The sequence below is a fragment of the Castor canadensis genome, chromosome X (genome assembly GCF_047511655.1).
Source record: "Castor canadensis chromosome X, mCasCan1.hap1v2, whole genome shotgun sequence".
Classification (NCBI taxonomy): domain Eukaryota; kingdom Metazoa; phylum Chordata; class Mammalia; order Rodentia; family Castoridae; genus Castor; species Castor canadensis.
Window position 1 is genome coordinate 75843194 of NC_133405.1, and position 21060 is coordinate 75864253.

The 21060-nt window shown below is 36.1% G+C and overlaps 1 protein-coding gene across 4 annotated transcripts in view; it reads left to right on the forward strand.

The window, feature by feature from the left end:
* Positions 1 to 21060, forward strand: part of Atrx (ATRX chromatin remodeler) — a 195036-nt gene that overhangs the window by 140254 nt on the left and 33722 nt on the right. For all 4 annotated transcript variants that reach the window (XM_074062634.1, XM_074062635.1, XM_074062636.1 and 1 more), the window contains 5 exons: positions 13039 to 13169; positions 13778 to 13866; positions 14096 to 14268; positions 17375 to 17528; positions 19626 to 19732. In XM_074062634.1, coding sequence (XP_073918735.1) covers positions 13039 to 13169; positions 13778 to 13866; positions 14096 to 14268; positions 17375 to 17528; positions 19626 to 19732 — 654 coding nt within the window. The remainder of the gene's footprint in view (positions 1 to 13038; positions 13170 to 13777; positions 13867 to 14095; positions 14269 to 17374; positions 17529 to 19625; positions 19733 to 21060) is intronic.

A 21060-nucleotide genomic window follows, 5' to 3' on the forward strand; every position in this document is an offset into this window, starting at 1 on the left:
CCCCTTTTATTAATATGGACTGTCCTTCTTGTCTCATTTGATCAATGTAGGTTTGAATATAGGTTCTCCAAGTAGTCTCTGATGATTTCCTGGACTTCGATGGTGTTTGTTGTTATCTCCCCTTTTGCATTCCTGATTCTACTAATTTGGGTTTTTTCTCTCCTAATTTTAGTCAGGTTTGCCAGATATAAGTATTGCTCCTACTGCCTGTTTTCGGGGGCCATTGGCTTGGTAAATCTTCTTCCCACCTTTCATCCTAAGCCTGTGCTTATTTATGTCGGTGAGATGGGTCTCCTATAAGCAACAAATTGTTGGATCTTCCTTTTTAATCCAGTTCGTCAAATGGTGCCTTTTGATGGGGGAATTAAGTCCATTAACATTAAGTGTTTAGTACTGATAGGTATGTGGTGAATCCTGTCATTTAGTTGTCTTAGTTGTTTGAAGGTTTGATTGTGTGCACCTAAGTTGAGGTTACTCTCTACTTTCTTGCTTCTGCTTTTCCTTTAGTTTGGTGCTGCCTGCCCTTTCATGGTTATGTTGGGTTTCACTTTCTGTGTGCAGAATCCCTTGAAGAATCTTTTGTAATGGTGGCTTTGTGGTCACATATTGTTTTAGTTTTTGTGTATCATGGAAGACTTTTATTGCTCCATCTATTTTGAATGATAGTTTTGCTGGGTAGAGTATCCTAGGGTTGAAGTTATTTTCATTTGTGCCCGGAAGATCTCACCCCACGCTCTTCTTGCTTTTAATGTTTCTGTTGAGAAGTCTGCTGTGATTTTGATGGGTTTACCTTTGTATGTTACTTGTTTTTTCTCTCTTACAGCCTTCAATATTCTTTCTTGGGTATCTGTATTTGTTGTTTTAATGATAATATGCCATGGGGTAGATCTATTTTGGTCTGGTCTGTTTGGTGTTCTGGAGGCCTCTTGCATCTGTATCGGAATAGATTTTTCTAGATTTGGGAATTTTTCTGTTATTATTTTGTTGAATATATTACCCATTCCCTTTGCTTGCACCTCTTCTCCTTCTTCAGTACCCATAATTCTCTGGTTTGGTCTTTTGATGAAATCAGTGAGTTCTTGCATTTTCTTTTCACAGGTCTTGAGTTGTTTAACTAATAGTTCTCAGGTTGTTCCTTTAATTACCATTTCATCTTCGAGTTCTGAGATTCTGCCTTCTGTTTGCTCTATTCTGCTGGATTGGCCTTCCATTTTGTTTTGCAATTCTGTTTCGTTATTTTTTCTGAGGTTTTCCATATCCTGAGTTGTTTCCTCTTTAATGTTGTCTTTTTTCAGCCTGAGTTCATTTATCTCTTTATTAATCGTGTTCTTTGTTTCACTTTGGTGTTTATACAGTTCTTCTATGGTTTCCTTTATTTCTTCTTGTGCTTTTTCAAATTCTCTATTTTTGTTGTCTTGGAATTTCTTGAGTGTCTCCTGTACATTTTGGTTGACCCTATCCAGTATCATCTCTATAAAATTCTCATTGATTACCTGTAGTATTTCTTCTTTTAGATTATTCTTTTGGGGTTCATTGGGTTCTTTGGCATAGTTTATCTTCATTTCGTTGGAGTATGGATCTGAGTATCTTTTTCTTAATTTCCGTCTGGTTCCTGTACTAATTTTTTGCTGTGGGGAAACTGATTTCCCTGTTTTTTCTGTCTTCCCATCATTTCCCTTGGTGTTGTTATTGTCCCTGTACTGTGTGCAATTAAGTATTTTCTAGCTTGTAATAATAACAATGGTGATATTTAGAATGGAAGGGTGAGAGGAGAGGGAAAGCAAGAAGTTAATTAAAGAGGGAGAAACAAACAAGTGAAAACAAACAAACAAAAGTTTCAAAGATATAAACAGGGACAGATAGTGTACTATTCAACACTAAGATGAACAGGCATTAGAGAGACAGAGAGAGGATTGAGAAAAAATAAATAAAAAAATTTTTTAAATCTGCAAGTTCAAATGCAATAAATTTTCAGTCTTAATAATTTTAGTGTTAGTCCCTCAGCCTCCAATCCTGGAGATGGTGTGTCAGAAGTAGTTCTGTCGTTTTCTCATCAAAGGGGAAAAAAACCAAATAAAACAAAAACAGACATCACAAAGTGTCCCAAGTTCAAATGCAATACAGTTTCAGTAAGTTTTTCAGCATGCAGGTGTAGTTCGGTTGTTGTCTCATCAAAGGAAGGTAGAAAAAAAAAAGAATCTGGAGACAGTTCTGTGAATGGCTATCTGAATCTGTGGCTCACCTGCCTCACTGCTGTCAGCCAGCTGTTGCTGGAGGCCTTATTTATGCAGATCTCAGGAGTGAGCTTAATACTCACCCAGCCCCTCAGGCTTTATTTACTTAGAGTTCTCCTGGGTGAGACCGCCCCCAACTGCTACAAGCTTTTCTGTTTACAAGCACACTGGGGGAGGTGACACTGCACCTCCCTTCTCCCTCCAGCTTTTTTATTTGCAGTTCATGGGCGAAGTGGGCCTTCCCCCCTCTCCTGTGGAGTTTTCATCACAACACCACTTTTTCTAGCTATCCTGTTCCTGGTTGCTGGTGTGCCACCGCTCCTTCCTTCTCCGGCTGGCTTGTTTATTTACAGTTCTGTGAGGGATTGCCCCTCCTCTCCTCTTCAGTGCTCTGGGCTCCCTGCCCATTTGCTACGTGTCTTTTTTGTTGCTATTGCTTACTCTTCAGTTTTTTTTTCTTTTTTCCCTGGGTGGGGGTCGGTCTGTCCAGGGGGCTATGCTGATCTGGCCCAGGGTTGTACTGCTTAGCTCACCTTGTGGTCTGCGTCTTTCCAAGTGGTATGGGCCCTGGCATCTGGCAGTGGGGGAGCCCTCCTGGTTTCTCCATTTAACGTGAAGTAAGGATGCTATGTGTGGGCTGAAGGTGTGGAAGAGTCAAAGTTCTGACTCTTCTTGGTGGTTTTTCCTGTAATGTCTATCTGCAGCGTCTCTCCAAGATTTTGCTTTAGGAAGCACGCTTTCTGCTTTCTCCCTCTTGTCGTCAACTTGGAATCCCCTGCTCTGGTTGGTCTCATTCTTCTAAATTTTGCTTTTTATTACTAGCAGCAGTTGGATTTTTTTTTTTTTTGGTAGTACTGAGGTTTGAACTTATGGTCTAACACTTGGTAGGCAGGTACTTTAGCACTTGAGTCACTCTGCCAGTCTGGATGTTTGTTTTATTAGTGATAATTCAAAGTGTACTTATATTATTTTCATAGTGAAAGTTATAATCAACTGTAACTTAATTTCCTTTTTTAAATTAATGTATATTAATTATGCAAAGAGGTTTCATTGTGTTATTTCCATAGATGCATATAATGTATTTTGATCAAATCTACTCCTTCTGGTACTTTTTCTTATTCTACCTCCACTCCTTTTTAAACAACATTAAAATTATTCTATTCAACATTATATTATTCTGTTTTCATACATACAAATGAAATACTTCAATCATATCTCACCACCCCGTACTGTTCAACCATTTCATTTTGCCCATCCCCATCCTGCAGTCTCCATTTAATACTTGCGTTGTTCTTTTAAAGTATAGATTGTGCATACGAGAGAGAACATGCAGTAGTTTTCTTTCTCATATTTTAGTTAACATGGTGATGTCCAGTTCCCTCTATTTTCCTGCAAACGACTTAATTTTATTCTTCTTTATCACTGAATAAGACAATTATGTATATATCCCACATTTTCAATATCCAGTCACCACTTTGTTGACACCTAGAATTATTCAATAGTTTTCCTATTGTGAATAGTGCTGCTATAAACATGAGTGTGCAAATATCTGTATTTTACGCTTACATACATTGCGTAGGATAATTGTCCTGGAGTGGTGTAGAAGATTCATATGGTAGTTGTATTTTTAATGTTTTAAGAAACCTCCTTACTGATTTCCCTAGTAACTGCACTAACGTATACTTTCTGCATATAAGGTTTCATTTTCCCCACATCTTCACCAGCATTTGTTGTTTCTTTTCTTGATCATTACTGTTCAGACTAGGATAAGATGGATTCTCAGTGTCATTTTTTATTTCATGTCCTTTACGACTCAGTATGTTGAACATTTCTTCATATATTTACTGACCATTTGTGCTTGTTTTGAGAATGGTCTTTTCAAGTCAGTTGCCCACTTATTAATTGGATTGTTTGTTCTTTTGGTGTTTAATTTTTAGAACTCTTTATATGTTGTGGATATTAGTTCTTAGAATAGCTGGCAAAAATTTTCTCCCATTCTGTAGGTTGTCTCTTGATTCTTGTAGTTATTTCCTTTGCCATGCAGAAGCTTTTTAATTTGTTTTAATCGTATTTGTAAATTCATGCTTTTATTTCCTGAGATATTAGAGTCCTTTTTCAGAAAGGTGATGACTATGCCTATATCTTCAACGATCTTCCCTGTGATTTCCTTTAGTTGTGTAGAGTTTTGGAACTTCCATTTAGATCTTTGATTTGTTTAGACTAACATTGGGATAACAGCATTCAAGCTGGAGAAAGAATGTATAATAGTAATTTTGAAAGGCAGTGCTGCCATCAGATTCACATTATTAAACATGATATACTACTAAACTCACAACGTTAAAATGATAGAAATGGACTGTCTTGGAGTAATATGAATTGAACAATAATCTTTAAAGGTACATATTGATTAATTTCACTCATAAGCTTTTTTCTTCCTTCATGTTTAACCTCATTTATTTTTCAGGATACTACATTTTAACAATTAAAATATCAAATTTTAGCTCCTACATTCTTTTATATTTTGTACTTTTCCACTATTCATAGGCTTTTATAAGGAAATGATCAGAAATGTTTGCAGAAATTTATATTCAAGAATGTTTTTTTTTCCTTTTTCTTTTATTATTCATATGTGCATACAAGGCTTGGTTCATTTCTCCCCCCTGCCCCCACCCCCTCCCTTACCACCCACTCCGCCCCCTCCCACCCCCCTCACAATACCCAGCAGAAACTATTTTGCCCTTATTTCTAATTTTGTTGTAGAGAGAGTATAAGCAATAATAGGAAGGAACAAGGGTTTTGCTGGTTGAGATAAGGATAGCTATACAGGGCATTGACTCACATTGATTTCCTGTGCGTGGGTGTTACCTTCTAGGTTAATTCTTTTTGATCTAACCTTTTCTCTAGTACCTGTTCCCCTTTTCCTGTTGGCCTCAGTTGCTTTTAAGGTATCTGCTTTAGTTTCTCTGTGTTAAGGGCAACAAATGCTAGCTAGTTTTTTAGGTGTCTTACCTATCCTCACTCCTCCCTTGTGTGCTCTCACTTTTATCATGTGCTCATAGTCCAATCCCCTTGTTGTGTTTACCTTGATCTAATGTCCACATATGAGGGAGACCATACGATTTTTGGTCTTTTGGGCCAGGCTAACCTCACTCAGAATGGTATTCTCCAATTCCATCCATTTACCAGCAAATGATAACATTTCGTTCTTCTTCATGGCTGCATAGAATTCCATTGTGTATAGATACCACATTTTCTTAATCCATTCGTCAGTGGTGGGGCATCTTGGCTGTTTCCATAACTTGGCTATTGTGAATAGTGCCGCAATAAACATGGGTGTGCAGGTGCCTCTGGAGTAACAGTCTTTTGGGTATATCCCCAAGAGTGGTATTACTGGATCAAATGGTAGATCGATGTCTAGCTTTTTAAGTAGCCTCCAAATTTTTTTCCAGAGTGGTTGTACTAGTCTACATTCCCACTAACAGTGTAAGAGGGTTCCTTTTTCCCCACATCCTCGCCAACACCTGTTGGTGGTGGTGTTGCTGATGATGGCTATTCTAACAGGGGTGAGGTGGAATCTTAGTGTGGTTTTAATTTGCATTTCCTTTATTGCTAGAGATGGTGAGCATTTTTTCATGTGTTTTCTGGCCATTTGAATTTCTTCTTTTGAGAAAGTTCTATTTAGTTCACTTGCCCATTTCTTTATTGGTTCATTAGTTTTGGGAGAATTTAGTTTTTTAAGTTCCCTGTATATTCTGGTTATCAGTCCTTTGTCTGATGTATAGTTGGCAAATATTTTCTCCCACTCTGTGGGTGTTCTCTTCAGTTTAGAGACCATTTCTTTTGTATATTCAAGAATGTTAATCTTGATTTGGGGACATGGCTCAAGATAAAGCACTTACCTACCTCCTAGCAAGTACAAGGCTCTTGAGTTCAAATCCAAGAGCTGTCAAAAAATAAAAGTTAACCTCAGGGTTTTGTGTTTTAAAGCTGCTTTTCCTGTGTTACAGAAATAATAACTGTGCATTGTGGAATGTCCATGAAATATTTAAAAGCACAAATATGGAAATAAAACTACTCATAAGGTCATAAACCAGAAATTGGAGCTTCTTTTATTTGGTGTCTTGTTTCCCAGTTTTTTCTATGTATATATGTTGTATGTGTGTAGGTATATATATGTGTGTGTGTGTGTGTGTGTGTGTGTGTGTGTGTGTGTGTGTGTGTGTGTGTGTGTGTGTGTATACCACTGGGAAAATATTTTTTAATGAGTGGAATTGTATTATCCATCTTTTTATTTAAAAACTTTTTACTTAAAAACTGTTCTTAATATGTAATAATGAAAATTTGAAAATTAATCTGAATTCTCAACTTTGAGGATGGTTTATATTATGCTTTATCAATGTACTCTAGTGCCATTAAGTAAGATATATTAAATGTCATAGTATATGGAATGTCATGCCTTCATATATAGGAATATGTAGAAAGTAACATGTAGTAAAGATTGTTAAACAGTACTCAGTTCTGTGTAATAAGGATCAATATGCTTAAAAAGTGATGGAAAAGGTAATTGCACAAAATACTCTACTGTAGACTGTAGTCAGTACTTTCAAATTAGTAGTTTGGTGTCTCATGTGTGCTGAAGTCTCTCTTCAAATTTGGCTCTCTCTCTCCTCCCCTCCCTCCCCCCACTCCCCTCCCCTCATATACTAGTGTTCATAGCAACATTCTTCATAATATCCAAAGGTGGAAACAAGTACTGTATCCATCAATTGGTGATTGAATAAACAAACATGGAATATCCATGTTGTGGAATATTATTTAGCAATATGAAGGAAAGAGTTGCAAGTACATGCTTCTGCATGTATCAACCTTCAAAACATACTAAGGAGTCAGTTATAAATTTCACTGTTGTATGATTTCATTTATGAAATGGCCAGAGTAGGCAAATCTATAGATACCACAGATTAGTTGTGACTAAAGGCTGTAGAAGGAATGAGGGAATCTGGGGATGATGGCTAAGGAGTGCAGGGATTTTTATTGAGGTGATAAAAATGTTTTGAAACTGAATTGTTGGAATGTAGCTCAGTTCTAGTGCACTTGCCTGTGTTTGATATCCAGGACAGCAAAACAAAACAAAAGCCAGACTAACAATAAAAAACATCACTTGTGTTGGTTGCACAACTTACGAACATAGTAAACACCATTGAATTGTATACTTAAATGGTAAATTGTGTGATATGTGAGCTGCATCGCTTAGCATGTATTAATTGTATAAAGGGGTTTTGTTGTGATTTTTCATACATGCATATAATGTATTTTGATCAAATTTAGCCCCTCCATCATTCTTTCTTATCCTCCCCCCCTTTTAGATAATTTTCAATGGGCTACATTCTATTTTTGTACATGTGTATGAAGTAGTTCAATCATAATTTACTCCCTTTCACCCTCCATCTTGTTCCCACCCCCCAGTGTGAACTGTGTATCAATAAAGCTTTTTTGGGAGACCAGGGTCTTGCTATATAGTTCAGGCTGGACTTGAACCTGAAATTCTCTTGCCTCGGCCTTCTCAATGTTAGGATAACAGGTGTGTGCCACAGTGCCCTGCCTCATTAAGTTCTTAAAAGAAAATTTCAATGGCTTCAAAAGTTCTTCAAAAAGTTCTTTTCTGACTGTTCACTCTTTATGATTTCCTGCGCCCTGCATGTAATTTCAAATTTTTCTGTTGGATTTCTTTAAATCCAGTTGTTGTAGTTTGTTTGATCATTCCACTTTCTGAAATCTTTGTAGTTCTCTTTTATCTTCACATTTCTGTTGCTTTTCCAGAATGCTACCTTGTTTCTCTGTGGGTTTAAGTACTTTTGACCATAGTTTCCTGATAGTCCTTGGAGCGTTATGTTTGTCTTTGAAGTTTAGTTACTGTGGAAAGAATTCATGGCTGCTTATGCTAGGGGCCTGGGAGTTTTACATCTGGGGTCCTGCTATACTACAATTTGTACATGAGGCTTTTTAAACTCTTAATAATTAGTAAGAGTTTAAGCTGATGATGGACTATTTGGGGATATGAACCAGGTTTTCTATAGTATCTATAATCCTTTGTTTGTTCAGTTTTCAGCCCATAAAAAGTAAGCATGCCCCAGAGAATTGCCAGTGTTTAGCAGTCTTTGCAGGACAGTTCAGGGATGATAGCTGTTATGTGAGATTCCTCTGTGGGGTGGCCAATAAGAAGATGATATAAGTACAGTGTTTTGATTTCAACAGATGTAAAGACATCTAGACATCAGAATGAAGCCATGTTCTTCAAGTCAGCTTTATGGGGCCTTGCATTGATGAGCTAGCCAATTATCAATGAACTATTCTTTTTCCACTTAGTGTTTATTATTTGTAGAATTCCCCTGGGCGCCTTAGGCAGGAGTGTGATTACTTGGGTTTTTAGGCTTTCCTAAGTCTTTGTTAGCTAGCAGAGTGGCTCAAGTGGTAAAGTGCCTACCTGGCAAGCATGAGGCCCTAAGTTCAAGTCCCAGTACCGCCCAAAAAACAAAAAACTAAGTCTTCGTTAGACTCAAAAGAGTACTTGATTCTACCAGTTAACTCTTTTTTTTTCTTCATATGTGCATACAATGCTTGGGTCATTTATCCCCCCTGCCCCCACCCCCTCCCTTGCCATCCACTCCACCCCCTCCCTCTCCCTCCCACCCCCTCGATACCCGCCAGAAACGATTTTGCCCTTATCTCTAGTTTTGTTGAAGAGAGAGTATAAGCAATAATAGGAAGGAACAAGGGTTTTTGCTAGTTGAGATAAGGATAGCTATACAGGGAGTTGACTCACATTAATTTCCTGTGCATGAGTGCTACCTTCTAGGTTAATTCTTTTTGATCTAACCTTTTCTCTAGTTCCTCGTCCCCTTCTGCTATTGGCCTCAGTTGCTTTTAAGGTATCTGCTTTAGTTTCTCTGCATTGAGGGCAACAAATACTAGCTAATTTTTTAGGTGTCTTACCTATCCTCACCCCTCCCTTGTGTGCTCTCGCTTTTATCATGTGCTCAAAGTCCAATCCCCTTGTTGTGTTTGCCCTTGATCTAATGTCCGCATATGAGGGAGAACATACGATTTTTGGTCTTTTGGGCCAGGCTAACCTCACTCAGAATGATGTTCTCCAATTCCATCCATTTACCTGCAAATGATAACATTTCGTTCTTCTTCATGGCTGCATAAAATTCCATTGTGTATAAATACCACATTTTCTTAATCCATTCATCAGTGGTGGGGCATCTTGGCTGTTTCCATAACTTGGCTATTGTGAATAGTGCCGCAATAAACATGGGTGGGCAGGTACCTCTGGAGTAACCTGTGTCACATTCTTTTGGGTATATCCCCAAGTGTGGTATTGCTGGATCAAATGGTAGATCAATGTTTAGCTTTTTAAGTAGCCTCCAAATTTTTTTTCCAGAGTAGTTGTAGTAGTTTACATTCCCACCAGCAGTGTAAGAGGGTTCCTTTTTCCCCACATCCTCGCCAACACCTGTTGGTGGTGGTGTTGCTGATGATGGCTATTCTAACGGGTGAGGTGGAATCTTAGTGTGGTTTTAATTTGCATTTCCTTTATGGCTAGAGATGGTGAGCATTTTTTCATGTGTTTTTTGGCTATTTGAATTTCTTCTTTTGAGAAATTTCTGTTTAGTTCACTTGCCCATTTCTTTATTGTTTCATTAGTTTTGGGAGAATTTAGCTTTTTAAGTTCCCTATATATTCTGGTTATCAGTCCTTTCTCTGATGTGTAGCTGGCAAATATTTTCTTCCACTCTGTGGTTGTTCTCTTCAGTTTAAAGACCATTTCTTTTGATGAACAGAAGCTTTTTAGTTTTATGAGGTCCCATTTATCTATGCTATCTCTTAGTTGCTGTGCTGCTGGGGTTCCATTTAGAAAGTTCTTACCTATACCTACTAACTCCAGAGTATTTCCTAGTCTTTCCTGTACCAACTTTAGAGTTTGTGGTCTGATATTAAGATCCTTGATCCATTTTGAGTTAATCTTGATATAGGGTGATATACATAGATCTAGTTTCAGTTTTTTGCAGACTGCTAACCAGTTTTCCCAGCAGTTTTTGTTGAAGAGGCTGTCTTTTCTCCATCATATATTTTTAGCACCTTTGTCAAAGACAAGTTGGATATAGTTGTGTGGCTTCATATCTGGGTCCTCTATTCTGTTCCACTGGTCTTCATGTCTGTTTTTGTGCCAGTACCATGCTGTTTTTATTGTTATTACTTTGTAATATAGTTTGAATTCGGGTATCGTGATACCTCCTGCATTGTTCTTTTGACTGAGTATTGCCTTGGCTATTTGTGGCCTCTTGTGTTTCCATATAAATTTAATGGTAGATTTTTCAATCTCTTTAATGAATGTCATTGGAATTTTGATGGGAATTGCATTAAACATTCTACCTGTTAACTCTTAAGAAGCACTGAAAAGTACAGGATCAGATTTCCATGTGAAAAAGGAATTATTTCATTAATAAGATTTTGAGGTAAAGTGAATGTGAAACTCAGGATCTTCTTCTGTAGCTTGGGCTGGCTTTGAATTTACAATCCCTCTGCACCCTTTTCCTGAGAGCCTGGAAAGTTTTTCCTTTTTTAATGCCCTTCTTTTTACTTCTTTAGCCAGGTATGCCCAAAGTCTGGTATTTGATATGTATATGAGTAGTATCCGCCCCCCCCCCCAAGAAAAAGACAATTTACTTTTTTATCAGTCTTTCTTGGAGAATAAAATGGTTATTTCTTACCTTTTTTGAAATCCCAGTTTCCTTCACATTAATTTAAAAAAACATAAAGGCTTTCAGTAATGAATGGAACAGCTAAACAGATCATGATGCAACAGAACTGAAAGCTAAAGAACACTTAAGAACCCTTCTTGAACACTCCTTCCAACAGCAGCAGAATACACAATCCTCTCAGGTGCATGTGGAACATTCTCCAAGATGGAATGTATGCTAGGCTAGAAGCAAACCTCAGTATGTTAAAAAGGATAAAGTCACACAGAGCATTTTCTTTTTTTAATGTTAAAACTTTAGTTTTTAATGCTTTTTAAATTGTGTGTATTTAAGGGTGTAGTGTAATATAGTAAAATGATTACTGTTAGCTAGGCGCCGGTGGCTCATGGCTGTAGTCCTAGTTACTTGGGAGACTGAGATCAGGAGGATCATGGTTCAAGGCCAGCCTGGGCAAATAGTTCACAAAACCCCATCTCCAAAGTAACCAGAGCAAAATGGACTGGAGGAGTGGCTCAAGTGGTGGAGTGCTTGCTTTCCAAGCCTGATGCCCTGAGTTCAAACCCCAGTCTCACCAAAAAAAAAAAAAAAAGTAAAATATGAGAAAATGAATCCAAAGCAAGCTGAAGGAAGAAAATAAAGAAATATGTAGGCTAGAAAATTATTGAAACCAAAAATAGATGTTTTTGAAAAGATTAAAGTAATTGGTAAGACTTTAGCTATACTTACAATAAAGTAGGCACCAATAACTGAAATAAAAGAGTATCACTGTTGACCTTCCAGAAACAAAAAGAACTGTAAGAGAATACTATGAGCAATTGTGTTCCAAGAAATTAGACACCTTGTTTTCAGAGCCATAATTTTTGTTATATAAAGTATAAATACCTCTGCTAGGAAATACAATGAGTATAGATTTTTATGCATTTTTACTAGTGTTTTGTCAAGATTTGGTTATTGTTGGTGAACTTAAATTGTTTAAAACTATGTAGTGGTGCTAAGGTACAGCTCAATGTAGAGCACATGACTAGCATGAGTGAGGCCCTGGGTTCAATCTATTGGTCATGTGCTTGTGAGCACACACACGCGCGTGCATGTATATACAGAGACAACACTGTGGATGTGAAAATATGTTATTACTTAATTATTTCCTTAGTAAATTATCATACATTATGCTATTTTTGCCTTTAATCATTCATTTACATTTTACCCCTTGGTAATTTTGTCATTGTAATGAAATACGCATTTCCTTTTAATTTTGGTTTTATAGAAAAAACATTTTGCTGACATTTTTCTAAATAGAACAAAGCTAATATTTGCATTTTGTACATCAAAAACGTAATGTTTAGAAGTACCTCATTTCGAGTTAGCATAGTTGGAGAGAGTGCTATAGGAGCAAGGCTTTGTTGCAAAGAGAAGTTTGTCACCTAAGGATCGTGAATACAGCTCAGGAGATTTTAAGATCCTGAATTAAAAAAAAATCGTATGTTTTCAGTAGCCTCTAACTAAAACAGAATTATATATATAGCTAATGAAATTATAATAGTATCAATTATAATTATGGCTTTGTTATGAATAGATTCCAGAGAATATTTTCATACAGTGTTGTTACTGGTAGCTCCAAATTGTTTACGTACATCACTACTTTAAAACTTCAGGTACTTATTTGACCTGCTGTATTTTATTACTTAATGCATTTTTTTTTAAATAACATAATTCTGCACCACATATTCTTTAATATTTTGATAATTTGTGTGTAATGGTTTTCTTTTACAGTCTCACTTTACGTGGTTTAAAATGTTAATTTTAAGGGCTAGAGGAGTGGCTTAAGCAGGAGCACCTGTTTAGCAAGCGTGAGGCCCTGAGTTCAAACCTCAGTGCTGCCAAGAAAATAAATAAAATGTTATTTTAAGAAAAAAGATTTATAAGTTTTTTCATACTTCCAAAAGGTTCTGTGTCATAGATAAAGGGTAAAACCTCTGATTCGAGAACACCATGGTTGAAAGAGAGAATTCTTATCTCTTTAACTTTTTTTTTCTTTTGATTAGGGGTAGGTAATAGCAGTGAAAGTGGAAGAGGAAAAGCAGGTGCAAAACTTTTTCAAGATTTTCAGATGTTAAGTAGAATCTGGACCCATCCTTGGTGCTTGCAGCTAGACTACATTAGCAAAGAAAATAAGGTAAGTTGACTACCAAAAATTGTTTAAATGTTATCTGTTGGAAGCTGAATAACCTTAGGAAAATATTGATATTTGACATACTCTATAGTCAGAGTAGTTTTCCAACCTGTTTTATATTTAGTTCATTTATTTATTTCTTGAATGTATTGTGATTCTGGGAGTGTTAAATGTTCTTTTATTAAGCCCATTTTTGCAACTTTTTTATTTCAAAGTAATTTTATATTTACAGGAAAATTGAAAAACTAGTTTAGAGTTCTTCTGTCCCTTTGACTCAATTTCTCCTAATGTTAACATCTTGTGTAACCCTAGTAAAATTATCAAAATCAAGAAGTTAATTTTAGTATGATACTACTAACTAAACAGTGGACTTTATTTGGGTTTCATCTATGTTTCTGCTTTCATCCTTGTCCTTTCTGTGATTCCATCCAGGACCTCCTGTTGCATAATCCTATCTGTCACATCTCCATTGTTTCCTCCAAAATCTAGTAGTTCCTTAGTCCTTTCTCCATTATGTCATGTTGGTTAACTTATCCGTAAGTGAAATAAAACATAATTTCCACTGTATGTTGAAATAAGCTACTAAAACATTTGTCTTTTTTTTTCTCCAGGGATATTTTGATGAAGATAGCATGGATGAATTCATAGCTTCAGATTCTGATGAAACCTCCATGAGTTTAAGCTCTGATGATTATACAAAGTAACTTATTTTTATTTTTTGCCAGTAGTGGGGTTTGAACTCAGGGCCTTGTTCTTGCTAGGCAGGCATGCTACCACTTGAGCCATCCATTAGCCCTCTACAAAGTAAATTGAGTAATTTTTTGTGCCCTATATTGGTGCATTTAAAACCCCTACTTGCTTATTCTCTGATAATTTGTTTTGTATCTTTACTATGTTTTCCTAACATTTCCAAATTTTTTTGTTTTTAGAAAGAAGAAAACAAAGGGGAAAAGGGGGAAAAAAGATAGTAGTTCAAGTGGGAGTGGTAGCGATAATGACGTTGAAGTGATCAAAGTCTGGAATTCAAGATCTCGAGGAGGTGGTGAAGGAAACGTGGATGAAACGGGAAACAACCCTTCAGTTTCTTTAAAACTGGAAGAAAGTGAGTCTACTGAATGTTGCCTTAATTGTGAACATTGATTTAGAAAATGTCAGGCCTTGAGTCTAGGGTAAGAAGAGGCACTTTGTTACAACAAATACCTGATAAGTGTTTATTATAGGTGAGCCATTTTGTACTCTCTGGTATTTGGGAAGAAATGAAAAAAGGAAAGCTAATGTTTATTTACATGTACATACCTAAATTCAATTATTCTATTACGTTGCCTAGCGGTTCTTGAGTGGTCTTGCATTGTAGTTGATACCTTTAACTTTATAAATGAGTGATAGAACTGGGATTCAGATGAAGATATGCTTAATCTCAATGCCAACATAATATTTTCACTTAATTATGTGGGAATAACTGGAAGTGTTTCAGGTAATGAAGAATGAGTGTAGTTAATTTTATACATTAAAACTAATTTTGGACTGGAAACATGGCTCAAATGCCTGCCTAGCAACCATGAAGCTCTGAATTCAAACCCTAGTACTACCAAAAAAAAAAAAAACTCCACTGATTTTAATCATTAAGGCTTTTTTCTTTGTAATTATTTACACTCTTTGTTTACTTTCAGTTTCCCCCTATCATGTACAATTTGTGTCACCTTTTTTTCTTGTATATGAAAACTGAACTCTTAGATTTAACTTTCCAGTGGCTTAAGTTGTCTTCACCCCAGTATATGTGGAAGAATTAGTGCTGAGCGTCTTTAGGCTTGTGTTGCAGCCTGACTGTGTGTCTAGGAGCTTTAAAGCTGGGACCGAATACCAGAATATTTTGAACTGTCAATCATCTGAAGAGAGAACAGTGTGATGACTGTGAATATTTTGCATTTGGGAGTTGTAGAGCAAAGCAGTTAACCATCCGTAAGGCAAAAAAAGAAGATGTTGGTGCCAACTGAATGATCAAACAAGGTTGATTGATCTGAGATCTGCAGTGGAACCAATTTAGTGATTCCTTGATAAACATTTCTCTCCTCAGTACCTCTATGGAATAGGCAGGTGGCAGCCTCATCATAAACCCTTGGCTTCTCCAAGATAGCAGGGTAGTCCTGAAAATTGAACTACAAAATTTCCTGCCTTGTTTTTCTTTGTTGCTACTACATAAAGGCAGTTTATTATCAATGTTCATTTTCCAATTAGATTCAAAGAATATTATTATATGAACAGTAAAAATGTCAGATTTGGAAAAATATTTGTCCAAGTTACTTCCTTGTAAGAGACTTTTAAGAGACTCACTCTTTGTTGTACTAGTACATAATGAGTTTGAGGTGAGCTGGCCTACATAGACTCCTCAAAAATAGAAGACATTCAGGAAAGGTATGGGATCCTACCAAGTATGGCCTACTTAAGCAGTAGTTCATTGTTGTTTAGATATAAATGCAGTGTGAATTCTATAGAAATCATGGAAGTCATCAGAACCCAGACACAAAGAAGGAACCGATAAACCTAAAAGGTCAGGTGTAGAATTCCTGGAGATGTGTTCTAGTCTTGAGACTCAACAGCTTTGGTTTTTACCTACTCAGGGACAGGATAGAAGGCCTGAGCCCTCTATAAGGTGGAGAGTTCTTAGATTTCTTTCTCAAAGCCAAATCCCTTCAAAGGGTACATACTTCTTGAAAGAATAGGATGCAAAAAGTTACCTGTCAACCCAGGGAGATAAGGAAGTTTCTATGCTTTAGCCTGGGCTTTTGGTTGATAAAGATAGTTTCATTGACTTGGCAATCATGGACTTGACCTCACATAGTTTTTGGTTTGAATTTACATCATTCATACAGTTTACAACTCCAAAAGTGAAATACTAATTTCAAAAATAGTTCTGGGTTGGTGATTGCTTAGGGTACCTGGCAGAAGCAAATGCGGAATCACTGGAAATGTATGACTTCAACCCAGGCTACCCAGCATTCTCACAGGCTTATAGCTATGCTGAATGTGAAATGGCAGTGAAAAAATTATAAAACACCCAAGAAAATAATTAATATTAGGAAAAACTAGCAACAAAAACATGTTTAAATCAACCTGAGGAAAGTTAGCACATAAGTAAATACTGTGATCAGAGTCCAAAGAAAATTAGATAATAGAACTACTGGATAAATACTATAAAATAAGGATGTCAAAGGTGCTATTTTAGAACTCATAACTTTAGGCTAGAAATTATTTTTTGAGAAAAGGAAGTGAAGCCTTATTTATTTTGCCAGGCAAATTGAGGAGGGGCAAGACCTCAGTGTCAAAGCTGTCATCCCCCACTCAAGATGAAGAGGTTGGTATTTTAAGGGAAAGCCCAGAGTTTGGGCTTGAGGATGGCAGTGCTGAGAGGCATGACATTGGGCCTGAGTTTATTATATTCTATATACTTTTCTGTGTACTTAAATATTTTATAACATACATATAAGTTTAAAATACTTTGCATTACAAAGCAGTTGAGAAAAAGTATGTAATTAAACCTGTATGTTTAATTACATGCATGTTCCTTATTTTGAATCAAACTCTTTAAGTTATTTAATAGATTATTATATCATTTATAATCAAATTATGTGAGGAAGATAAGGACAAAATGATTTCATATGATTGAGTGATTCTCAGGTCAATCCTTGTTTGAGTTTTCCAGAATTGTAATAACAAGCACAGTGAAGTATTTCATGCCCCAAAGGTCTTTTCTCCCTCTCTCATCTCTCTTTCCTCTCTGTCTCTGTATGTTCCTATTTTTTGGAGTATATTTTGGGACTTTTACTCTCTTATGGCCAGAGGAATTTGCATCTCTTATGGTCCCTTTTTGATATCCTCAATCCTATTTCCAGGGTCTGTTTCTCGTACTTGAATTCTCTTAAAATCCATCCTTTGCTTACTGTCATTTGGCATCTATGCCAACCCTCCATTTCCCCTTTACTTCATGCCTTTCTCTCTGTGTAGAGCTCTTTCTCCTGGGGTTCTTTCTCTCTTTCTCTCTCTTCTCTCTTCTCTCTTCTCTCTCTCCCTCTGTCCCTTTTTCCTTCCCCTCTCCTAAATCTTCATCAGTCTCTTTACTTTCTTCTTGGGTTGGTCTATTTCTGTTTCTCTTGGTCTCATTCAGATTTTTTTCCTGATTAACTTACTTACGTTCCATTTCTTTTATTTAGGTAAAGCTACTTCTACTTCTAATCCAAGCAGCCCGGCTCCAGATTGGTACAAAGATTTCGTTACAGATGCTGATGCTGAGATTCTAGAACATTCTGGAAAAATGGTACTTCTATTTGAAATTCTTCGAATGGCAGAGGAGATTGGGGATAAAGTGTAAGTTGTTTACTTACTATACAAATTAACCTTTTAATAATCATACTACTGTTTAAACAATTTATTTGAACAGATCTATTATGCTTTCTTTCTACCTAAATCTGTAATTTATTATAACAGTAGATCAATACAAATAACTACTTTTCTTATAAGCAACTAGTTCTGAATGTTATTCTTGTCTCTTTAGTGCTATTTTCCACTTGCAGCTATTGCACCTTGAACTTACTTCCTTGGCTCAGGCTCTTAGTTGATGTTTGTTTCACTATATTCAAAATCACTTTTTAGTTCATGTAATGTAGCTTCTACCCTGTCACTTTACTGAGATTCCCTCATTGAAGTCACTAATGAACTCCTAATCCCCCAAAATGGTGTTATTTACTAAAATGGAGAAGATTAGGGAAGAACTAAGTTTATTAGAAGAAATGAAGTTCTGTCTTGGCTATGTTTTGCTTAAAAAGCCTGTCAGTTATCCATGACACCTGTCAAATAGGAAATAGATATTTGAGTTCAGAATTCCTGAAAGGTCATGCTTTTTTCTGCTGTCAATTCTGTGGTTTAAAATTAATTTAGGGGCTGAGAGTGGACCCAGTTTAGTGCTTCTTAGCATGCGAGAGACCCTGTGTTTGATCTCTAGCACCACAAAAAATTGTTCTTTATTTGGGTGCCATGCAAGAATTTTAAGAGTGTGGAAGGATTTTAATGGTGTTTTAATTTCCAGTGCAGGAATTTCTTGTACCATATTTATTATGGACGTCTTCCTAGCCCCTCCTGTGATAGATATATGCCACCTCAGAAGGATAATGGTTGAGTACTTCACATTGTTAGAATGCATATCCTTATCTTTAGCTTCTATTGTGGCCCTCTAACTCGTTCACTACTAGCCTAAAGTAGAACATGATTCCTTTTGTGAATTCTTATGGTAGTCATTTTATTTATAGACCAAGTTGATAGAGACATCAATGTTCACGCTATAAAACTATACACTAGAGTTTTCCTTAGTATTTATTTTATTATGGAAATTTTCAAATCATACAGAGCTCAGGACACTGTACAATAGAAAATGCATGTGTGGTTAATTTAACTCCAGCGGCTCTTTCATAGCTTTGTTCTTTTTAGCTCTACTAAATCTAAAGCCTTCTAGCAGTGAGTATTGTAGAGTCTTTTGGACTCAAAAGCTTTTAGAGTCCATACAAAACAGCATGCTTGCAACAGGTACATAGTTTCTTATACATTTGCTCACTTTGTTCGCATGAGTAGGAAAGAGGAAACCCTGATTCTCTTGCTACATTTTTTTTCATTTCCAGTGTACAGTTATGTCCATTTACTTCTCACTAATAAATTAGATCAGAACACTGGTTTTCAAACTCCTTTTGATCCCAACAAGTGGGTGACCTAGAATAGACAGTGAAGAACCAGTGGCACTTCTTTTTCTCACAATACCTAAAGAAGCTTGCTTTTATTATTTAACTCTCCATAAAACTTTATGTAAACATAGTTTTTGTGGCTAAATAGGGGTTGTAAAACTATTAGAATAGAGAATCAGGAGTTTCCAGAAGAGTTTGAAGTGTAATAACAAGGTATTATAGACTACATCTAATTTTGAGTTACTGTGGTACTGGTAAGTATGATAAATATTTTTCAGTTTTTACATTCTCTAAACTGTCTTTTGCAGAGCAGATGTTTGTATTCTTTGATGAAGTCCAGGTTATCAACTTTTTTGTTGAATTGCCTTTGCCCTGTTATCAAAAATTAATGAACCATTTTGTATGATTCTATGTCTGGCCTCTTGTTGCATTGATCTGTTCCTGTCCCTTCACCATAATGCACAATCTTAGTGACTGTACCTTTTTAAATACCAAAATCTTGTACAGTTAGACCTCAAACTTGTTTTTCTTTTTCAAAATTGTTTTGACTACTCTGTGCTTAGCATTCTCGTATGAATTTTACAACCAATTTGCTCATTTCCTGTTTTAAAAAACTACATTTTGGGGGATTTTTTTACAATAATTTGGTGTTAAGTTTGCGTATTAATTTAGGAAAAGAAGTAATAGCTTTACTAGATGAATCTTTTAATCCATGAACACTCTGTGTTTTTAGTCTTGTTTTTAGCCAATCTCTCATATCTTTGGACCTGATTGAAGATTTTCTTGAATTGGCTAGTAGGGAGAAAACAGAAGATAAAGATAAACCTCTTATTTATAAAGGTGAGTTATAAACATTTCTAGATCAAATTTTTACAATATTCATGTATCCGTACACATATTTTAACAGTAAAGGAAACAAAACTACCCAGTGTCTCTCAACGCTAATATATCATGGTTTTTTTTCTGCGTTTCCTCCTTGTCCTTATCTATACACATCTGGTCTTTGTTTCCTTTTTCTTTTTGGATATAAGGTCTTGAAATGTAGGTTGTGCTGACCTTGAATTCACAATCTTCTGGCCTCAGCCTCCTCAGTGCTGGGATTACAGGTGTGTGCCACTGCACCCAGCTTGCTCTTTGTTTTAAATATATTTTTTAAATATATATTTGAGTTCAAACCTCAGTCCACCAAATATGTACATATGTATGTATGTATATGGCTTGCAATATGATATTATAGAATGTAAATAGTAAAGTGGACACTGTAGTGAAGCATATTTACATATAAATCTATTTAACAAAAATCCCTAATATGGTAGTATCAATTATAAGATAAATTAGCACTTTATAAATTGCCTTATACATAATTTACATCCTGTACAATTCATCCCTTAAAAGTGTAAAATTCAATGGTTTTAGTATATCCACAGACATGTACAATTTTTGAACATTTTAATTACCACCAAATAAAGCCCTTTACCCTTTTAGCTACCTCTTCCCTGCCTTCCCTCTCAACTCCCTTACAACTATGAAATAACAGATCTGCTTTATGTCCCTACATACAGGACCAGTATGGGAACATAATATGTGGTCTTTGTGACTAGCTTCTTTCCCTTGGCACAATATTTTCAATGTTAATCCATTTATAGCATGTATTATTATTCCATTCCTTTTTATGAACTAATATTCCACTATACGAATAATACTACATTTGATTATTCATTCATAGGTATTTGGGCTGTTGTTACTTTTTGGATATATAATATATATTATATGCTATATAATAATGATGCTATGAATATGCATATATGTTTTCATTTATTTATATACCTGCGTTTGTATATACCTAAGAATGGAATTACTGAGTTATAGGGTAATTCTTTATTGTTTGTGAGTAAAGCGGGAGTTTATTGACATAGAAAAGTGTAAAGCAGGAGAGTAGAGCCCCCAGAATGTGTGTGTGGGGGTATTCCAAGAGAGGGTGCCCCTAGGGTAATTCTTTATTAAATTTACTGAGGAGGCTGGGGATGTAGCTCAGTGGTAGAGCACTTGCCTAGCATACACAAAGCCCTGGATTCAAACTGGGGCACCACAATAACAGAAAATAAAAGAAAAATCACAAAAACTTAACCGAGGAGCCACCAAACCGTCCTCTACACTGGCTGTTACCT